The 23,177-nt window shown below is 36.3% G+C and overlaps 1 protein-coding gene across 4 annotated transcripts in view; it reads right to left on the bottom strand.

Annotated features, from left to right (window-relative positions):
• gria3a (glutamate receptor, ionotropic, AMPA 3a) overlaps window positions 1-23,177 on the bottom strand; it is a 118,995-nt gene that overhangs the window by 76,965 nt on the left and 18,853 nt on the right. For all 4 annotated transcript variants that reach the window (XR_009395686.1, XM_059351127.1, XM_059351126.1 and 1 more), the window contains exon 3: window positions 10,187-10,426. Coding sequence is in view for 3 of the 4 variants with exons in the window: in XM_059351127.1 (XP_059207110.1) it covers window positions 10,187-10,426 (240 nt within the window). In the remaining variant the exon portion in view is untranslated. The remainder of the gene's footprint in view (window positions 1-10,186; window positions 10,427-23,177) is intronic.

Below are 23,177 nucleotides of genomic sequence, written 5' to 3'. Positions count from 1 at the left end.
TCTTTCAAACAAAGATTTACAAAGTGATGCAAGTGTTTAAAGTTATGTAATATCCTCCTGAAGGTTGCTGTAGCTACAGTAGTGTGTTAGATTCTCTGCACTGAGAGCCTGTTGGCCAATCTGTTCAGAGAAGATGTGTCTTAATGTTTGAGAGCAGAAAGTCCATAACAAGTGTCTGTGTTAATTCCCCTCCTTGGAGCCTGCAACTTACAAATTGTCCATGCTGAGAAATACAAGCATCAGATTTTTGCAAATTCTCCCTTTCTGGGCTGCAAAATGTTTGTTATTCTGCATTAATAATTCACATGGATGTTTTGTGTAGACACAATGGTCTCAGTGCTGCAGTGTGGAGCAGAAAGTCTGCAGCTTGCATGTTGTTTGATGTCGTTTTCAAGCCGCACTGCCTCTGCATGCGTGGATGTGCATGGATCAATTGGTGCCATTTTGGGCGTCTGGCATAGCGGAGTGAGCGCTTGGTAACAGAGGAGGTTTGGTTCATGCAGAAACACTACAGCACAACGCCTCAGCTGTATCTTCTCACTGAATGCACACCGCTCTTTGAGGTTTTCACAGATGACGTCACTGCACACTTGCAGCATCTAAACTGCCTCCACTCCCAGCTGTAAGTCAAACTGATTCCCACAGATAATTTTAAATTCACTCGACACTGAGTCAGAGAATATTCTTAAGGCATGAATAAACATGGTCTGCTTGAAAAACAACAGAAAATAGGCATTGTTGTCTTTTGAGATAAGAAAGGTTTATTAAATTTGACACAGTCCTGTTTAACCTCACACAATCTTTTTCAGCCTTGTGCTTTCTCATCTGCATCTCTGTGTTTTTCACAATCCTTTGAAACCGATCTCACAGAGAAGTACCTTTTGAGTCACTACTTGGCTTTTCTGTTACATGTGCGTCCCAGTTACGCTCCGCTTTGCTCTTTCTATGTTCTCTGTGAGGCATAATAGAGTCCTTGAACAGGGAGGATAACAGCTCTCTTGAAGCAGAGGAGCTTGATTGATAAATCTCTGCCTCAGGCCCAATATTAGGAAAACAGTGTTTACCCACACAGGTGGGGTCAAGGCCTATTGATATATGTCCGTTTGGAAGTGAAGGTGCAGTACGGTGTTCACAGAGTGGAACAGCTGCTTTGTGCCTTTCAGTCTCTCTCCCTCTCCCACTCTCTGTTAATGAGCCTTTGTGCCTGAATGCTGAGTGCAGCTCTTTAGCAGTGTGCAATTAATCAGACGTTTCCTCGCGGAGACGAAACCAACCAGACATTCAGCAGCAGGGCAGCGTGATTACACACCAAATGCAAATTCTCCAACCATCCCGACCGCCTCATTTGTCAGGCGGGACGGAAGGATGCAGGAGAAGCTGCAGTTAAGGTTGTTAGATTGTCGTCCTTCATTTTAACGGTAACAAAAAGAAATTAGGATGTAGTTTGCATTATGTGGAGTTCATGAATCGGTTAGATTATCTCAATACCTAAATACAGTTTTGTGAAACCTTCTGTGTCCACTTAACCTCCTGAGACCCAAGCTTTAGTTTGCTAAGTATTGTTAGTTTCTCCTAGATATTTAGGATTAGTAGGACATGCAACATGGTCTCACAGAAATCCGTGAAATAGCCACGGATTTTGCTTAACTCAAAATCCGTGGAATAGCCACGGAATCGCTCAAATTTCCGTGAAACTGACACGGATTTCGCTACAATGCAAGTTAATGACAGTCATATCCCGTGGCTATTCCAACATACAAAGTGATTATGTACATTCACTGAGTGAATATTTAGAAAATAAAACATATATTTCTCGCTAGAAATGTGATCAAAATCCATTTTCATGCAGAAACTAAGTCAAAATATTGATTTTTTTCACTAAAAATGAGAGAACTGTCCGCCATGTTTTTTGTTCTGACTGTCGGGACCTTGAAAGTCACGTGACTTGGAACAAACCAATAGGAACAAATATCCATGGAAAAGCCACGGGATATGACTGTCATTAACTTGCATTGTAGCGAAATCCGTGTCAGTTTCACGGAAATTTGAGCGATTCCGTGGCTATTTCACGGATTCCTGTGAGACCAGGTTCAGGACATGATAAGTACAAAAACTAACCGTTATTAAAAACTAAGCGTTATTTTACTGTAGAACACAATTAATTCACCAGTGTTTAAATCTGTTTATTTCCATACATTTACAGCCTCTCTTTGAAAGAACGAGAGCAAAATCTATTGTTGTCAAATGAATACTTCCTGATTAGCAGTCGTAGCTTGTTGCTATTGCTAAAAATAGTCAAATTTGTACAGAATCTCAAACTACAAACATTATTAAGCACAAATAAAGAAGTTTTAACCATACAATCGGATCAGGTTTTGTACCTGGTCCACTTTTTTCTGGGCATAAGCTGTTGATTGACATTACCAAGATGCTGCTATCTGATTTTTTTCACTCATTGATATATTTTATAGAGTGTGTACCACTGAGGACAACATGTCATCATTAAGCAGAATGAAGTATAAAGGTCCAGCAAACCTAAAACGTAATGTCCACATATGAGGACGCAGGTTCTCAGGAGGTTAATGCTACTTAAGAATTGTAATCCATTACTTTTCAGAGGGAAATATACTCTTTAGTCGGCTTTTATAGAAATAGAATGAGAGTAGAACAACATTTGCTTTGGTCATCTGCGATTTGCATAATTACTAATACTTACACTTTGTGGCAACACCAAGCTAGTAGCCGGCTGGCTGGTAAGCTAGTTCGCTAAATCTGCCAAGTTCTAACCCTCTGAACCCCTCTGTGGGGCATTAAAAGGCATTATTATCGACACTGACATTTGAACTTTCCTACAGTCCTTTAATGCAGTAGTTCTCAACCTTTTTTGAGTCGCGACCCCCCATTTTAACATGCATGTTGTCCGCGACCCCTGCTCACTAAACAAAATCACTGAACAAAATTACCAAGAAAAGACACAAAATTACCAAAAAAGACACAAAATGACTAAAAAAAGAAACAAAATTACCAAAAAAAGAAACAAAATTACCAAAAAAGTCACAAATTGACCACAAAATGATCAAAAAAAGACACAAAATGACTAAAAAAATAAACAAAATGACCAAAAAAAGAAAAAAAAATTACCAAAAAAGTCACAAATTGACCACAAAATGATCAAAAAAAGACACTAAATTACCAAAAAAGACACAAAATGACTAAAAAAATAAACAAAATGACCAAAAGACACACAAATTGACCACTAAATGATCAAAAAAACACACAAAATGACCCCAAAAAAGACATTAAGTGACCAAAAAGACTAAAACACATTAACACATGAACACTTTAACACAGTGGAGACAGAGCTGACTTCCAAAATGATTTGGCGACCCCCAGAAATCATCTCGCGACCCCAATTGGGGTCCCGACCCCAAGGTTGAGAATAGCTGCTTTAATGGATCATAGGTTTTAAAAGTTTCCAACCAAAACAAAGCAAAAAATTGCGATATTTCTGTAAAAATCATTCTATTCTACATGTCTCATTTAAAACATCGCCAAAATGTTTGTAATAACTAGATCCTGTTAAAAACATTAAATTCTGCTCCTCAGCAACACTGTGAAGTCATGATTGAATCTGCTGAGACAAATGGTCATTTGACAAATATTCGCTGAAAATCTCTTTACACAGATCAGAGAGGAGAGGACAGGAGAGGCTGCAAGTAGAGGTTGAAAAAAAAAAACCCAAATACTTCATATATGTGGAGACCCAATTTTGTTTTGTCTAAAAGTTGCACAGTCTCACCTTGAGCTATCATCCAACACTGTATAAAAAAGTTTACATTTGCTCCAGCTCATTGAGCTACAACATTAGAATGCCGCATTCACTTTTATGGATAATGTATGGCTGATAATAACGATAATAACAGGAATTCAATAATGTACAAACACTGACAGGGGAATGCAAAATAAGTACTTTCACAAGTACTTTCGCAAAATGTGTCGCCTCCTTTTTCAGTGCAAAAGTTGTACTTTATCTTCAAACTGTTGTGTTAGGTAAAGGATCTGAGTACTTGTTTTAATTAAATGCTATAAAAAAAACACAGAGTGACATTGGTTCCCGAGTGTAATACTATCTATAGGTATCAGACAACAAGGTCAGCAAGCTGATTAATAACTCTCCATTACTGTTAGTCAGAATAAGGACTCTGGAGGTCATCTCAGAGGAGAGGACAAGGACGGAGATGCAGACTGTTATGCAATATGCAACAGTCTCCCTAAGTATCAAATAGGGAACACACTGTACTCCTCTAAATATTTTTTTAATGAAACAACAGTTCTCAAAATCACCCCCAAGACACACATTAGTGCTTTTATCTGTTGAGACTAGTGGGAATGTTTTTCTTTTTTTTTTTTTTAATGTTTCACAACAGCAGTTGGACTTCTCGTGACATCAGAACAATCTTTGTTCTCTCAGATTCAGACTGCAGCGGTCATCAAAAGGACTGGCGCTCCAGGCACACAGACAGTGGTTTTAACACTCTGTGGTTTCTTCCTGGTTAATAGCAGATATACAGTATTAAAACACATTCCTTATCATTCTGCCCCCTTTTATTGAGAATTGGGGGTTGTGGGCAGTGGATTTTTAGGGGGAGGTAGCAGGTCAATAAATGCCATAAAGATGGAAGTTTCTGAAGATTAGTTTGAGATGTGTGTCACGTTTTCTGTCTCTACCGCTAATTAAAATGACTAAATAATAAATTCATCAATTCAGTAAACATATTAAAGTGTATAAGGGTTCAGAACATTAATGTCTGGTTTTCTGAAGTCCATTTCCTGCTCAACTATTTATACTTTTACATATGTGCTGTACACAATACATTATAAATAAATATCGTCTGTATATTTTATCTCTTTTATATCTGTTTTATGGGTTGATACGATGTCTTAAACACATTTGGTGCTGAATTAGGCTTTTTTTATTATTATTTGAGAATTAATAAAAATGGTCAAAAACCCTCCACAACATTACATCTATACACCAAGACCTTCGGAACAAAAAAAAAAAAAAGAACTTCAAAAACTTGAGACATTTTGGAGATTTCTATATTTTGATCGATTGGATGACGAGCATTTCTCATCTCTAAACTGCTAAGAAACCCTCTTCTTGCCAATATGCATAGAAAAGTTATTCATCTTCCTAATGCTCCAAGCATATCGATATTATATTTCCAGCCAGAAATACTGACATGCAAAAAGTGAAAATAATGCATGAGAAAAACAATATTTTAAATACTGTATTTGCTTTTAATATTAATTAGTTAAATATAATAAGATAAGATAAAAAAATAATATAATATATAAGATAAAAAGTATAATATATAAGATAAAAAGTGGTTTTCATGATTGTGCTGACTCCATAGAGCTGCAGGATATTGTAGTGAAATAGAAGGCCAGAGTGAGTAAAATGTAAAAAGAGCAACAATAACAACAACAACAACAACAACAACAACAACAACAACAACAACAAAATGCCCTTAAACATCTTGTTTGGGGTTCAGAGGTTTCATGTCTGGTATGAATGGTAAACTGTGGCACCCCTTGAAATTATTTGAACCTGGTCTCACAGAAATCCGTGAAATAGCCACGGATTTCACTTAACTCAAAATCCGTGGAATAGCCACGGATTCGCTCAAATTTCCGTGAAACTGACACGGATTTCGCTACAATGCAAGTTAAAGACAGTCATATCCCGTGGCTATTGGTTTGTTCCAAGTCACGTGACTTTCAAGGTCCCAGCGGTCAGAACAAAAAACATGGCGGACAGTTCTCTCATTTTTAGTGAAAAATCAATATTTTGACTTAGTTTCTGCATAAAAATGGATTTTGATCACATTTCTAGCGAGAAATATATGTTTTATTTTCTAAATATTCACTCAGTGAATGTACATAATCACTTTGTATGTTGGAATAGCCACGGGATATGACTGTCATTAACTTGCATTGTAGCCAAATCCGTGTCAGTTTCACGGAAATTTGAGCAATTCCGTGGCTATTCCACGGATTTTGAGTTAAGCGAAATCCGTGGCTATTTCACGGATTCCTGTGAGACCAGGTTGAATTATTTAGGTAGTAGATGCATTTGTAAACTATGTAAATATGAAAGAAGCTGGTGTGGTCCGACTTTGTGGCCAGCTGCTGATGCCCAGATGTTCCTCAGTTCAAGGGGTCTTTTCTGCCAGCAGCCATTAGTCTGTTTAATGAGGACATTTGGTAGCCAGTACATGCAGGATAAATAGGAGATAAACATATCTTTAATGAACCCAGTGTGTGAAGTCCTTTTTGTGCTGTTCTTGGATCTGTGTGGCTTCTTCCTCTGTTTTCCCCCTTCTTATCTGTTGTGTTTGTCAAACAATTAATTCTTCTAATGAGACACAGAAACAGAAACAGACTCCCATTCTGTACCAAGCAGCTGCAGGGAAACTATCTCCACTCGTTATTTGATCATCATTACGAATATGTCAGTTGAAACGGCTTAAATCAGTATAATGCTGCCGTCAGAGGAACGCATCTCCAACATGAAACAGAAGCTGAACCTGTTTGATGGCGCTACCACTTCCAATTTGAAATACAATTACAGTCAAAATCCTACTACACGGATATCAATTTTAATGGTAGTTATGCCTTCAGGCTACGATGAAAAAAAATCTCTCTTATGGTTTGTGATGAAAGGAAAGACAGAGTCCACTTCCACAGGATGTACAGCAGGGGATCGGCTGTTTCATTTTAATGATTTTTTCCAATTTCAAGCTGACTTTAAGATGCCTTTTTCTTTTGTTCTGATTAAAGGCTCGGTTCAGATGCGGCAAGAAGTGTCTCGTTAAGGGGCACGCATGGTTGTAAAGCGCCTTGACAGCCTATTACTGTCATATTGTCCCACAAACTAACAGTCACTCACAGTAGCATCTCTGGAGAGCCCCCTACAAGTCCCTCTCTGGCCTTAAATGGAGCCCTCTTCCTGTAATGAAGATTAAAGTGACGTTTGGATGAGTGTTTGCTATATTGCTCCAATGCCTTGATGGGGAGGAGCGGGCTGGGACTGGCAGCCAAAATAGGAATGGTTAACTAGACTCTCAGCAAACACAAGCTGTGCAGCATGTGGGAATCCATCCTAAACTACTGTGTTTACACTGTGTCACAGTGTGGAAAGGGGCAGGGTGTTACAGATGGTGGCCCTTCAGCCTCCACACAGCAGGTGAGGGAGGACAAAAAAGACGAGAGCTCTAAGGGGCCACGTCAGGAGGCACTTCTGAGAAGGTTGATTGTGCCCAGGAGAGGCTATAAACTGCTTAATCATTTTGTCTTCGCCACGCCAGCCAACCAATTATCAGCTCCCACAATCAGCCACCAAAACACAGAGACACATTGGAAATTGATGCCCACAGCCTTCGTAATGAGGTCAAACATGACTCGGAACATACACTACCGGTCAAAAGTTTTAGAACACCCCAATTTTTCCAGTTTTTTATTGAAATTCAAGCAGTTCAAGTCAAATGAACAGCTTGAAAGGGTACAAAGGTAAGTGGTGAACTGCCAGAGGTAAATAAAAAAAGGTAAGCTTAACCAAAACTGAAAAATAATGTACATTTCAGAATTATACAAGTAGGCCTTTTTCAGGGAACAAGAAATGGATTAACAACTTAACTCTATGGAGTCTTGGGCTATTTTGTCCATTTTTGAATTATTTTCATGTCTTTGTAAGTCATTTTGTGTCTTTTTTTGTCATTTTGTGTCTTTTTTGTCATTTTGTGTCTTTTTTTGGTCATTTTGTGTCTTTTTTTTGTCATTTTGTATTTTTTTGTAGTCATTTTGTGTCTTTTTTTGTCATTTTGTGTCTTTAGGTGTCTTTTTTGTCATTTTGTGTCTTTTTTTAGTCCTTTAGTCCAACATAAAATGTGATTTTGAATCTTTTTTTTTACTTTCAAAACACTATCATGCTCAATAAAGAATTTTAAATGTTGCAAATGTGAGACATTAAACTGCATAATTTTCAATTAAATTCTGGAAAAGTTGGTGTGTTCTAAAACTTTTGACCAGTAGTGTACACGTCACAATAACGGGACTGTTGATGTTGTCCTGTTGTCAGAAGGGTTTTAAGAAACTCTTACTTTGTGACACACACACACACAAAAATGTGTTTTTGCAGATTTTTCCTCTTAAAAGCAAAATGGTTCTGTGAGAAACCGTTTCATTACCGAGCTCAGACACCCACCTGAACCAGAGATATATAAAGTGAGGCGGGGGAAGTGAAAAAAAAAGAGGAGTGCACTTGTCCTAGAAATGCTCTATGTCAGTTTAAAAATACTTGGGATGCACAGTTCTGTACACTTTGGCACATTTACCAGCACAGACTGCAGCAAGACAAAATCTCTAAATCGATCAAGTGTTCTTGAGAACAAACGCAAATAGATCGAAGGCAGAAATGAACGATTGTAACTGTTATTGAATGTCTCCTTGACTAATTGGCTTGTTGTTTGGTCTATAAAATGTCAGAAAATGGTGAAAAATGTCAACCAGTGTTTCCGAAAGGAGGCGATAACTCAAAGATATTCCGTTTAATATCAAAGCACTCAAACACTCACATTCAAGGAGCTAGAATCAAAGAATTTAGCCTTTTTTCTTCTCATTTAATGATCAAAATATTCAGTGATTAACCCTCTGGAGTAGCTGATCATGCTACAAATCACTTGACTTCTTCACGACATCACGGCTCTTAAAACTCCATGCCAGTTTTTTTTGGAGATATGGTGAAGTATATTTAGTACATAAATATAGAACTAGATATTCTCCTCATTTTACCCCTTATATGTTATATTTGCAAGCAACATTTATAATTATTCATTGAGCATGATGACAATGCTAATTATCAGGCCATGTAGGTGAGCTTGTGCAGGAGAAAATTACACCAACACGGCATGGTAAACAATTCTTAAGTGATATACTCGTATAAAGGGCTGGGCGATATGGCCCTAAAAGAATATCATGATATTGCAGGCATTTTTTGCGATAACGATATTCTTGACGATATTAGGAAATACCTAAAAAGATATAGAAAATATGATATTTTTTTAATCTGTATAAATAAATAAAAATCTAAAATGTAGTTTGAAGTGCAAATCTCAACACTTGCCAAATAGAAAAAAAATTTACTCTTGACTCTTGAGTATGAGCAAATAATAAAAATAACCATTTAGGGGTTCCGGGGGCATATTTTAATGAAATATTGTAAAGGAGAATAAAGGTTCTTGTATGTTTTATTTAAGGCATCTTATTTTGACAGTCTTCTTGTAAATTCTGTGGTGGATTCTCTTAACACACTGTGCTCTTATTTTGAAAGCTGCATGTGTTTAGCCACAGGGAGTAAGTAGCTTTTTGTGATTAAAACTACTTTAACCACTACATCAAGAAGTAGGAATGTTGCCAATATCATGATATGCATTTTTTATAACCATGAAAAAAATATACTGATATTATTGTGAACGATATGGCACACCCCTACTCGTATATAAACTTTGTCGCTCCAAATGGAATCACATCATACACATCTTTGCTGCTATAAACAGTCCAATCTACACACACAGATTGTTGTGCTGTTTCTTAAGTCAGCCTCTCCAGATGCTGACCCTCGGAGGACGACAAAGACCCGAGTCTGTAAATAGCTGGCCTATTTGAGTGGAAGATGGAGGCCATGAAGCACATGCAGAAGTTACAGTATGTTGTGTTCTGTCTTTACATAATCCAATTAGGAGCTAAATGATAATCAGAGAGTGCTGAGGATTAGAGGCTCAGGCGGCTGGAGTCGTACTACGGCGGAGGATCAGCAGCACCTGTGAATGAGTCATTCCTGGGAAACGAGGAGCTATTGACTGCCTCGGAGCGCTGCATTCAGCCACACAGTGAAGCAATTTAGGATCATTACTGCCATAGATTAAAATGTATCAGACCACTTAGAATGAGGATTGGGGATGAGGGATTTACATATTAAAGACTGATCATATACACTGTATAATAACACCTCTGCATGAGCAGGGCTTGGCACGCAAATTACTTTCTCCACTTCCTCTAGCAGCGAGATGTTCTCCTCATCTGTCTCTGCTGTGTGTGCGTTACTCTCCCAGAGGGAAGCTCTTACCTCTGTCGGTGTCGTAAAGGTAGACAAACTTCTCCCACTTGTAATGGTCCAGCAGACTGAGAACAGCTCCCCGCAAACCGGGCCTCATCTGGATGACAAACTGCACGTCAGCGTCGATGGGGAAGCTGGGAGTAATGAAGGAGGTGTGCAGCGCCCCGCAGAAGGAGGTCAGCGTGTTCATGGACTTCCTGTCGTAGAAGCCGAGGATAGCGTAGACGCCTCGGGAGAACTGGGAGCAGACTGGTGACGGGGACAGAGAGCGGGTTCAGGTCAGGGACACGCACACAGTCAAAACAGTCATTTGTGATCAGATATTCCTTCAGTCAGAAGAGACGCCAACAGCACAAACTGGCCTTTCAATCAACGTTAACCCTATAAAGCCAAGTGTATCATATTTGATACGTACGTTTTTGAGACCTATACATCATCAGTGTGATATTTTCTTTTCCTGAAAAACCTGATGAATACATGAATTGATGATTAAAAAAACTGAGCGACAAATTTCACAAAAATACCAGTTGTAACAAAAATGATTTGCTGGTTCCACTGGTGGATCTGTGATTGCTGCGTGAAAACTTCATATCAGCAGATGTATGATGTTGTTTTATATGGAAAAAAATATTTCGTTTGTTTGAGGAAAATGTTAAAAGGACAGTCAAAGTTTTATTTGGTTAAAAATATTAGGCTTTATGTGATTATGTGAGTTCAAGAAAAGCAAATTGTGAGCAACAAATTGCACAAAAAGACCTGATGTATCAAATATGATCCAAATTAAATTCATATATGAAAATTGATATTGAATTAAAAAAAATGTTAGCCGGTTCAACAAGCACTCCAGTTTAGAAAATTTTGAATTTTCTGGCAATTATTTCACGGTTCAGGCTTTATAGGGTTAAGGTCAAAATGTCATAACGTATCCAAAGTTAAAATAGCCCAGTCCACTAATGACCAATGTAGGGGTAAAAACCTTAATGCAAGGTTGAGAGGTGGGAGGATTCATAGTGGCATTAATCTTCAGAGTGAAGCAGTGGTGATCTGAATAAATGGCCGCCATGTGGGATGTCTGCTCCCCATGGCCATGCTCTGCTGCCCGGTGCCCTTCACTTCTCCTTGGTCTAAATGCAACTGCTTGGGTAATCAACTAGAAATAATGGGGAAATCAGTGCATTGGCCACAGCTCTTAATGGACAAATACCCTGAAACATGAGCATGCAAATGTGCAAGCGGCGGGCTGTGCTGCAGTATAAAAGATTTATAACAAGCCCGATCTGCTGCCATCTGCGGGCCTATTGAAATGAGCTCCGGCCATAAACACTCAGCGCGTCAGACACTTGGTCTTACAAGGCGTTTACTATTTTATTTTATTTGTACGATAATAAATGGTTTTAATAACACCAGGCAGGGATTTGACCCTTGTCTTAATGTTATTATTAACTGGAGCAAATGTTGGTCAATCTCCTCAGTGTCTGAAATAAAAGTTTGATTATGTTATTATTTTAAATTATGGGCTTTTATTCTGGAAATCTACAGGATGAAATTCCGTTTCTCAGAGGAAAATCCACCCTGTAACATGATGTATGCATTTTTGGTAAAATTTTAGAGCAAATGTTGGTCAATCTCCTCAGTGTCTGAAATAAAAGTTTGATTATGTAATTATTTTAAATTATGGGCTTTTATTCTGGAAATCTACAGGATGAAATTCAGTTTCTCAGAGGAAAATACACCCTGTAACATGATGTATGCATTTTTGGTAAAAATTTTATCGTTAATGTGAAAAACACATGTTTAAATGCGCACAAACAACTCACAATTAGCATTGTCAGACACTTGGTCTTACAAGGCGTTTACTATTTTATTTTATTTGTACGATAATAAATGGTTTCAATAACACCAGGCAGGGATTTGACCCTTGTCTTAATGTTATTATTAACTGGAGCAAATGTTGGTCAATCTCCTCAGTGTCTGAAATAAAAGTTTGATTATGTTATTATTTTAAATTATGGGCTTTTATTCTGGAAATCTACAGGATGAAATTCAGTTTCTCAGAGGAAAATCCTCCCTGTAACATGATGCATGCATTTTTGGTAAAATTTTAGAGCAAATGTTGGTCAATCTCCTCAGTGTCTGAAATAAAAGTTTGATTATGTTATTATTTTAAATTATGGGCTTTTATTCTGGAAATCTACAGGATGAAATTCAGTTTCTCAGAGGAAAATCCACTCTGTAACATGATGTATGCATTTTTGGTAAAATGTTATAGTTAATGTGAAAAACACATGTTTAAATGCGCACAAACAACTCACAATTAGCATTGTCAGACACTTGGTCTTACAAGGCGTTTACTATTTTATTTTATTTGTACGATAATAAATGGTTTTAATAACACCAGGCAGGGATTTGACCCTTGTCTTAATGTTATTATTAACTGGAGCAAATGTTGGTCAATCTCCTCAGTGTCTGAAATAAAAGTTTGATTATGTTATTATTTTAAATTATGGGCTTTTATTCTGGAAATCTACAGGATGAAATTCAATTTCTCAGAGGAAAATCCACTCTGTAACATGATGTATGCATTTTTGGTAAATATTTTATAGTTAATGTGAAAAACACATGTTTAAATGTGCACAAACAACTCACAATTAGCATTGTCAGACTCACGATGGACAGAAAAAGTTTGATCGAATTTGATCAGAACCAGACTGATCATCTTTTTTCTTCCAGTTTTTGTCAAAACCTGATGCTAACACAAGCACCAATGTGACTGGACCACGGTTTGGTCTGAGCTATGGGTTTGTTATGGTATTAGTCAGAGATGAGGAGCAGACTATTAATGTCTGCTGAACTCCATAACCCCATTTTACCGAACTTGCAGTCTTTGGCCCGATGCAACAAAGGCTCAAGAGACATCACTTGAATTCCCTCTGGAGCCACGAAAAAACAAGATAAATATCACAGGGAGAAAAAGAAAAGCATGCTCGACTCTGTGTGGTACATGAAAGGATGCAAGTTTCTGATGGGGCAGACAGCTGGTAGTGATCACAGATATGAACAGTAAAGGCTTTCAATTATAGACACCAGCATTGGCTATCCCTCTTCACTGCAAAAAAAGCCAATTTGTATTTTTTGGCCTAAAACAGTGATTTAAGTTGGTAAAACTTGGAAATATAAATGATTGACATTTAGGGCAATAATGTAAGTTAGCACAACAAAGGAAGCCAGTTGTCTGCTCAAAAACAAGTTGGTGAGTTGTTGTTACTTATATCTTTAAGTTGGGGTTCAAAACAAGGGACAATAGTTCTGCTAACTCTTATTTCTTTGTTGGGAAATGCAGGAAAGCGGTGAAATTCATTAGCGAGAGCTAGCGGCTAACTGATGCTAGCGGCTAACTGATGCTACGGGCGGCACTGCTTGTTACAGCTACAAGAGTAGCCATTAGCGTATCAATGCTAACTCAAAGTTGTGGTTGCAACCATAGACTGTATAAAACAACAACAACCAACATTAGCTAACATTTAATAGCGGCGTTACAATCGTCACATTGCAGAAGTTAGCGGAAGTAAGGATTAAAAGTTATTACAATGTAAAGTTATAAGTTAGTACAATTTACAGTTAAGTTGACAAAAATCTGAATTCAGAGTTGAGCAAACTCAAAAACAAAACTTAAAAAATTTAGTTTAATTGTCCAACTTAAAATTTTATCGAAGTTTGTTGCCTTGAAACTTTTCTTTTTTTGCAGTGTACCGATTTGGCCACAATTAAGCACATTAAGGCTCTACCTTATAGGTTTTGACCTCATCTTTTTGAGAAGTCAGTCTTCCTTTTTAGTTATTTTGCAGTGTTGGCAGTTGTTGCCAATGCTGGTATATATATAGCAACTTTTTCTGCAGGATTTTCCACCATTGGAACAGGCTTTTACCATGTGAAGGGATGTGTATGCACATCTGCATTTGAAGAACAGCCAATAGGAACGCTCTGCCTCTCTGAAATGACCTATAATTTACTAAAGCCTTAAAAAATAGAGCCAAAAGGAGGCGCAGGAATTTAGTATTCTCTCAGACCGCTTGAAAAACAAACAGCCTGTGCTCAATGGTTATTGTGAAATATTTGCACAATGACACACACAAAATCCTGCCTACCCCAGATTTAATGAGAGAACTTTATCGTTACATCTTCATCATTTAACAGGATCTAGTTATTCCAAACTGTTTATTTTTGACAATGTTTTAAATGAGCCACGTATAATAAAGTGATTTTGACAGAAATATCACAATTTTAAGCTTCGTTTTGGTTAATTTTTCAAACAGAAACTTTAATTATCCATGTTCCATTCAAGGACTGTCGGAAAATTATAAATTTTTGGCGATCTTTTAAAGAAAACGTACATTTGGAGGCATTCAGAGGGTTAATTAGAATTTTAAAAATAACTATATTGGCTCATTGGAACTGCTCTTAAGATAAGACTTATTTAAAAATGAAAAAAGACCACACATCCATGTCAGCTGACACAATAAAAAAATGTGGTTTAATTAAGTGTTACATTGGAGTTTGCTGCTGTATTTTTTCTGTTTCGCCCATTCACCCACACACTCCTGATAAATTGGTTTCCAGTGATTTTAATATTCCTCCATCCCTCCATTTTACTGGCCTTCACCTTAACTCAGTGCACACATCATATCTGCCGATTGTTTTTCATCTGACGGATTTCCAGCTTCATTTCAAGGACTCGATGGGTCTTTCATAAACAGTTAAATAAACCGCCCCCTTTATAAACAGAAAAATGTCAGAGCGGATGATCTTCTATTCAGTTTTGGATGCAGCATGCCTCACAGTGGGTCTTTCAGCAGATAATATTATTCAACGCAGCACAAATCCTCCTGAAATTACAGATTCACAAGTGTCTTCTGCAACAGACAACATCCAGCTCATGTTATCCAAAAAGAATAGAGGGCAGCAATGAAATTAACACTTCCCAGCTCATCTAATATCATCCAATTCTATTCTGAAAATGGGAACAATAGCTCTTTGTTTGTCAAGGTTAAACAGACTGTTCACCTAAAGGTCTAATGAAATCATATATTTGTGCTCATAAAGCAGTAAACACCAGTCAGCTTCCCCTGATCACAGTCACCAATGAAGATACGGATCATTTACTTTATTACAGAGGGGAAGTGGACGTTTTTTTCTTTTGCACTGCGGGCTCTGTCCATTTCTGTTCAGAATACTAACACATGCTTTCTATGCATGATTTATATCCAACTGAAAAAAAAAATCCACATTCAGTTCACCACCATCATATTTCCTCCATCACCTAACCCAGTAGTTCTCAACCTTTTTGAGTCGCGACCCCGAATTTAACATGCATGTTGTGATCAAAAAAGACACAAAATGACTAAAAAAAGGAAACAAAATGACCAAAAAATGATCAAAAAAGACACAAAATGACCCAAGAAGACACAAAATGATAAAAAAAAAAAAAGAAAATGACCAAAAAAAGACAGAAAATGACCAAAAAAAGACACAAAATGACCACAAAATGATCAAAAAATGACACAAAATGACCAAAAAAGACACAAAATGACCCAAGAAGACACAAAATGATCAAAAAAGACAGAAAATGACCAAAAAAAGACAGAAAATGACCAAAAAAGGAAACAAAATGATCAAAAAATTACACAAAATGACAAAAAAGGAAACAAAATGATCAAAAAAGACACAAAATTACCAAAAAAGACACAAAATTACCACAAAATGATGAAAAAAAGACACAAAATTACCAAAAAAGACACAAAATTACCAAAAAAGACACAAAATGATCAAAAAAGACACAAAATGATCAAAAAAAGACACAAAATGACCAAAAAAGACCCAAAATGACAAAAAAAAACAACACAAAATGACCCAAAAAAAACATTAAATGACCGAAAAGACTATAACACATGAACACTTTAACACAGTGGAGACAGAGCTGACTTCCAAAATGATTTGGCGACCCCCAGAAATCATCTCGCGACCTCAACTGGGGTCCCGACCCCGAGGTTGAGAATAGCTGGTCTAACCAACACACACATCAGCCTCTCGTTGCTGTCTCTCCCTCATCCGTTTCTCTGCTTCTCGTCAAACTTCACAGGTCGATGCAGCAGCTCCAGCAGCACCGAGGCTGTCTCACGTCTTCCCTGAGACTCTGGGCTTTGCAGCTTTGAGCGTCTCTCCCGCAGACAGCTGCAGAATCTTTTTCTGAATCTATCATAAACTCGCTGATGTCGGGATGAACCTGCGGTGTATGTGCACAGCAGAGCCAAGTCCACAAAGTGAATTCTTAAAGCTCTACTGCCGAGGGGGACTAGAGAGGAGTTTGCCTGAGAAGTGAACAAAAATTGAACTTTTATGCATATAAGAAAGCGAGATAAGGAAACGGATGGAGGAGGACTCACACTGAGATGAGGAGCTGGGTTTTCTAGGACTGAGAGGAAATTGGATAGTGCACTTGGACAAAGTGAGGACAGCAACTTTACTTTTTGTGACGCTGACAAATAACCTGTTTATGCATTTGCTGCTGCCTGGTGGAAGTTATTTTTCCACCGCTGTCTGAGAAGCAGCGCCTGCAGTGATACCAGAGGAGACGAGAGCAGCGGGACTTTAGTAAAAAAAAAAGACACAAAATGACCAAAAAAGACACAAAATTACCAAAAAAAGACACAAATTGACCACAAAATTACCAAAAAAGACACAAAATGACCAAAAAAAGACACAAATTGACCACAAAATGACCAAAAAAGACACAAAATGACCAAAAAAAGACACAAATTGACCACAAAATGACCAAAAAAGACACAAAATTACCAAAAAAAGACACAAAATGACCCCAAAAGACACAAATTGACCACAAAATGATCAAAAAATGACACAAAATGACCAAAAAAGACACAAAATGACAAAAAAGGAAACAAAATGATCAAAAAAGACACAATATGACAAAAAATAACACAAAATGACCCAAAAAAGACATTAAATGACCAAAAAAGACACAAAATGACCAAAAAAGACACAAAATGACCACAAAAAACACAAAATGACCACAACATGACCAAAAAAAGAAACAAAATGACCAAAAAAGACACAAAATGACCAAAAAAAGACACAAATTGACCACAAAATGATCAAAAAATGACACAAAATGACCAAAGAAGACACAAAATGACAAAAAAGGAAACAAAATGATCAAAAAAGACACAAAATTACCAAAAAGACACAAAATTACCAAAAAAAAGACACAAAATGACCAAAAAAAGACACAAATTGACCAAAAAATGATCAAAAAAAGACACAAAATGATCAAAAAAAGACACAAAATGATCAAAAAAAGACAAAATGACCAAAAAGAGGAAATTGAGAGGAAATTGGATAGTGCACTTGGATTAAGTGAGGACAGCAACTTTACTTTTTGTGACACTGACAAATAACCTGTTTATGCATTTTTTCTGCTGCCTGGTGGAAGTTATTTTTCCACCGCTGTCTGAGAGAAGCAGCGCCTGCAGTGATACCAGAGGAGACGAGAGCAGCGGGACTTTAGTTTGTTATTCCGAGGAAGAGGGAGGTTATGTTGGGCTCAGCCAAATGGGAATACCTGTCCTGCCGCAGGGTCACATGTCAGGTGAGAGAAGAAGGCAGAGGACGTGACACAAACATGCAGCTGCTGCCACAAAGTTACCAACTTATAAAGGACGGGGTCAAAGAGACACGAGAAAAACTGAACTACAGGAGGAATTCTGCCTTTAAGCATGAACACCATTAACTCTCTGGAGTCACATGACTTCACTGCAAAAAAGGTGTGTCTAAAAACAAGATAAAAACACTAATTCTGAGGGAAGTTATCTTGCGGCATGGACAGATAATGTCACTTGACACGATTTCTTAAATTAAAATGATTAGACCCTTATTGAACTTTCTTGTAAATCAGGGTGCGCATTCACCTTGACTCGGTTGTGAGGTGCTAAGTTGTTGCTGATTTGTTGTTGTTTTTTTGTTTGGAATTTCACACGCACAGTTCAGATCACCCAAAAAAGAAACAAAATGACCAAAAAAAGGAAACAAAATGACCAAAAAATGATCAAAAAAGACACAAAATGACCAAAAAAAGGAAACAAAATGACCAAAAAGTGATCAAAAAAGACACAAAATGACCAAAAAAGACACAAAATGACCAAAAAAGACACAAAATGACCACAAAATGATAAAAAAAAAAAAGAACACAAAATGACCAAAAAAGGCACAAAATGACCAAAAAAGGAAACAAAATGACCAAAACATTTTCAAAAGACACAAAATGACCAAAAAAAGACACAAAATGACAAAAAAGACACAAAATTACCACAAAATGACCAAAAAAAGACACAAAATGACCAAAAAAAGGCACAAAATTACAAAAAAGACACAAATTGACCACAAAAAAGAAGTGTCTAAAAACAAGATAAAAACACTAAATCTGAGGGAAATATCTTGCTGCATGGACAGATAATTTACCTTGACACGATTTCTTAAATTAAGATTGTTAAATCTAGAAATAAGCATGTTGAACGCTTAAAATGTTTTAAGAGTTAATTTCTTATTTTATTTTTTCGAAAAATTATTAGAAACAAATAATTGTCAGGACACTCTGCTCGGGCCAGTTCATCGCTGCTTGCAGCTTTTTTGAGATGCAAAACAATACTTATTGTTAGTGCTAAAAATGTCAAAATGGATGAAGATCTTATCTTATGGTGTTCCACATGCTTCCGTTCTGGGTCCACAACTTTTTTCATTACACTGCAAAAAAGGGGTGTCTAAAAACAAGATAAAAACACTAAATCTGAGGGAAATGATCTTGTCGCATGGACAGATAATTTCACTTGACAAGATTTATTAAATTAAGATGATTAGACCCTTGTTGAACTTTCTTGTAAATCAGGGTGCGCATTCACCTTGACTCGGTTGTGAGGTGCTGAGTTGTTGCTGAGTTGTTGTTGTTTTTTTGTTTGTTTGATTGTTGTTGTTGTTGTTGTTGTTTTTTTCTCTCTTTTGTTTTGTTTTGTCTGGTTTTGTTTGTCAATTTACTTGTGTTATGTGGAATATGTGAAATGTGATGTATCTTTTTTTATGAGAAATGTAACTTGGTGATCATGTTCCACTGCTGTCTATAAATGTGTAAAATTCAATAAAAATATTGTGGGGAAAAAAAATTAAGATGATTAAATCTAGAAATAAGCATGTTGTACACTTAAAATAAGAAATTATCTCTTAAAACAAGATAAATTAAAGATGAACTGGCCCGAGCAGAGTGACCTGCAAATTATTTGTTTCTTACCAAGATTAAGAAAAAAACTTTAGATTTAGAAGTGTTAGATAATTTATCTTGTTTTAAGAGTTATTTCTTATTTTAAGCGTTCAACATGCTTATTTCTAGATTTTAATAATCTTAATTTAAGAAATCTTGTCAAGGTAAATTATCTGTCCATGCAGCAAGATCATTTAATCAGATTTAGTGTTTTTATCTTGTTTTTAGACACTCCTTTTTTTTTTTTTAAATGATAAGGTCAAATATATTTAGTATAAAAATACAGAACGAGATGTTATCCTCACTTTACCTCCTGTATGTTATATTTGCAACATCCACATTTATTCATTGAGCATGATTGTTTCTTGCATTTTCAAACATTTTTGTGTGTGGTTTTTTTTTGTTGATCCAGTAAAAAAATATTTATCAGGTCTGAAAAAATGGCATGGTAAAGTGGTATATACAGGCAGAATAAAAAGCGTTCAAAAGCGGACAAAATAGCCCAAAACTCCTGAGGGTCAAAGTCTTTTTAAAGCCTCACACAGTAAATACCCCATACATGTATATATGTACTGTATTAACAACATTATGTAAGGCCTCTTTACTGCCCTTATGCTCGAAAACATACAAAGTACCTTTTAATATATAACAGCATGAATCGTTACAAAGAGTCTCTAGCCTCAGGATGGTCCATATGTTTTCTGGTCCTACGTCTCTAGATGTCAACTAATATTTTAAGCACAGTTCATTCATTCAGTCATTGCAGAAGAAAAAAGGGAGATGTTTCAAAAGCAGGTTGAATAGGAGAAAAAACTTCCAGTTGCTGTCATGATATCAATGTAAGTGAAGAAAACTGATGCATTCTGTTTTTATTTTTGTTTCACCGAGTGGATGTTACAGTCTTTATTCAACACCTTTTTCTATTTAGGTCTTTGCTGACTTCTCAATCTAAATTGGCTATTGGTTTCTTACTATAAATAAATAATCATATTGACTTTTTTTTTTTTTTTTAATCAGAATTGAAAAAACAAACAAAAAATGTTTTATATACTTATTTTTGCCCATCCAAGGAAAGAACTACTACATTATAGTCCGATTCATAATCCTTGATTGTTTTACGTGCAAGACTGATTACATTATGATCTATAATCATTTTACATTTTCAAGTTCTTTTGAACCCCAACAATTTCAACTCATCATTTAATCCATTCCACAGTTTCACGGTTTGTTTCAAATATAAACAGCCCTCTTAAATTTCTTTCTCTAAATTAAAAAAAAATGTTTGAATACAAACAGGATGACTATTAATTGTTCACTACACAAGACTAATTCTAACGTTTTTAAATAAACAATGTCTGGAAATTTGAAGGTGCAGGTAAAACATTTGGTACTGGATTCACAATATTCCATTTTCTTTATTATTCCAATAATTAATTTTCATACCATGATAATTTATGAGGTAATGCAGCATCTGCATGATGTACAGCTGTGGAAAACACTATGAACTGTAAATAAAGTTCAGGTGATTAATTTCTCCATTATGACAAACAGTCTCTGAATTAAACCAGATTGATCATTAAACTACTTATGGTTTATTTCTGGCCAAACCAACAATACTGACTGTATAAACAGGTTATATAAAAAAGGGATAGGAAAATGTTGAGTCACAAAAACTTAAAAGTAATCACCATCTTTCTCCACTTATGTTTAAAGGGGGATCTCCAAATGAGACAGCATCACTAGACTGGAGGAATGATGCCAACAAATCTTGTAAATGTGCTGACTGACACTCAGCACATTCAGTGTTTCCTCGTGAAAACGAGCTCAAGCTGTGCCGTCTTCTGTAGGATGATTTACAGGGTCAGAGCCCTCAGACAGCAGCTCTCCCATATATGACAGGTAACATGCCTCCTTTTATCAGGCTGCCGACAGACCTGGTTTCACAGGAATCCGTGGAATAGCCACGGAATCACTCAAATTTCCGTGAAACTGACACGGATTTCGCTACAATGCAAGTTAATGACAGTCATATCCCACACATTTAAGATTGTCATTTTATTCCATATTTTACCGTGAAAAATAAAAAGTTTTTCCATCAAAAGAAACGCTGTTCTGCCATATAATTGACAAGAAAATATTTAACTTACTTACTTATAAATGCTGAATAAATTAAAGATTTACCATTAAATATTACAGTATATTTTTGTTAGAGATATGATGTTTAGTACATTTATCAGTCAGAAAAGATAGTTTTACAAAAAAAAATGCAAAAATTACAGTGATGGCTTGTATATATATTACAGTATATTTTTGTTACAAACTTGGTGCCAGTGTATTTTCCAGTGGAGTAATTTTTTTTTCAAAAAGAAAATGTAAAAAACACTGTTTGGCTGATATATACATTTACGGTGTTTCATTGTTACTGAAACTGAATTAACCCATTTATCGTTTTACGGTCTTTTACTGTCATGGTTTAGCAGTTTTTCACCGTAAAATCTACAGACATTTTTTTTTACAGTGTATGGATCTACAATTAAAGGTTGAATTTATTAATTGCAATGAGAAATTGAAGAGGTTGGATTTTCATGCAAAGGAAAGAAGCTATATCCTGTAGATTCTTTCTGGTCTGCATGTCCTTGCACTGTGAGATGCAAACCCTTTAAGAACAGGATTTTCAGCTCATAACAACTTAAATAGTTTATAACCATAACAATGATCATTTCTGTTTTTATCAAATCAATGCTCTAGAGGAACATTTTCCAATGCAACTGCTGTGCATAGGCATAAAAAAGTGCACGCTATTCATAGCCGTCTCAGGAGAAAGACATGGAAAAGTGAAAAGTCCGTAATTAAATTTTCCTCAGTACTGATGTTGAGAATAAAGAAGCAGAGGTTGTGAATTAGCACAAGTGGCTACATGTCAAATAAAAGGCCAAGATTGAAAACTTACATATTTAAGGTCACTGAAGACTTGAATTCTCTCCAAAAAGGTCATTGACTGTCCCTAACCTTGCTTTATGTCTGTTTCTAAGGTATAAAATCAGATTTCCATCCTTTGCCAATCCTTTAAGTCCTCCAATAAACTTCCACATGAATCCATTACAGCGTTTGACCTTTAAGAACGCTGTATTTCAAAAGATTTGTTCTGCTACATTTGGACATCTGACTCCTTCAAGCCTGTTTAAGCTTGTTAGAATATAACTTATGATGTAGGACAAACCTGAAAGTACATCTAAGTAATACTTTTTTCATATCTATGTCAAAAAATTTAAATGGACACTTGGACAAACGGTAAAATTCACAAGGCACCCTGAAGCAAGACTCTGTTAAAATGAAAGTGATTGTGAAAATACTTTCAAAATTTACACTGTGCTTTGTGTACCCCTGAAAATGTATGTTTTACTTAAAAGGTCACCAAAAATACACCGATGGTGGAAAGAAACTGTAAAAACAGCCATTAGTTTAAAAAAATTTGAACTTTCTGACTCCTTGAACACATCATAAGTAACGGAAGTTTCTGTTTAAAAAAGTAACCACACTGCAAAAAAAGAAAAGTTGGGTGAACTCAAAATTTCAAGGCAACAAACTTCGATAAAATTTTAAGTTGGACAATTAAACTAAACATTTTAAGTTTTGTTTTTGAGTCTGCTCAACTCTGAATTCAGATTTTTGTCAACTCAA

This window comes from Centropristis striata, chromosome 15 (assembly GCF_030273125.1).
Source record: "Centropristis striata isolate RG_2023a ecotype Rhode Island chromosome 15, C.striata_1.0, whole genome shotgun sequence".
NCBI lineage: Eukaryota > Metazoa > Chordata > Actinopteri > Perciformes > Serranidae > Centropristis > Centropristis striata.
This window is presented reverse-complemented; position numbering and strand designations above follow the sequence as displayed.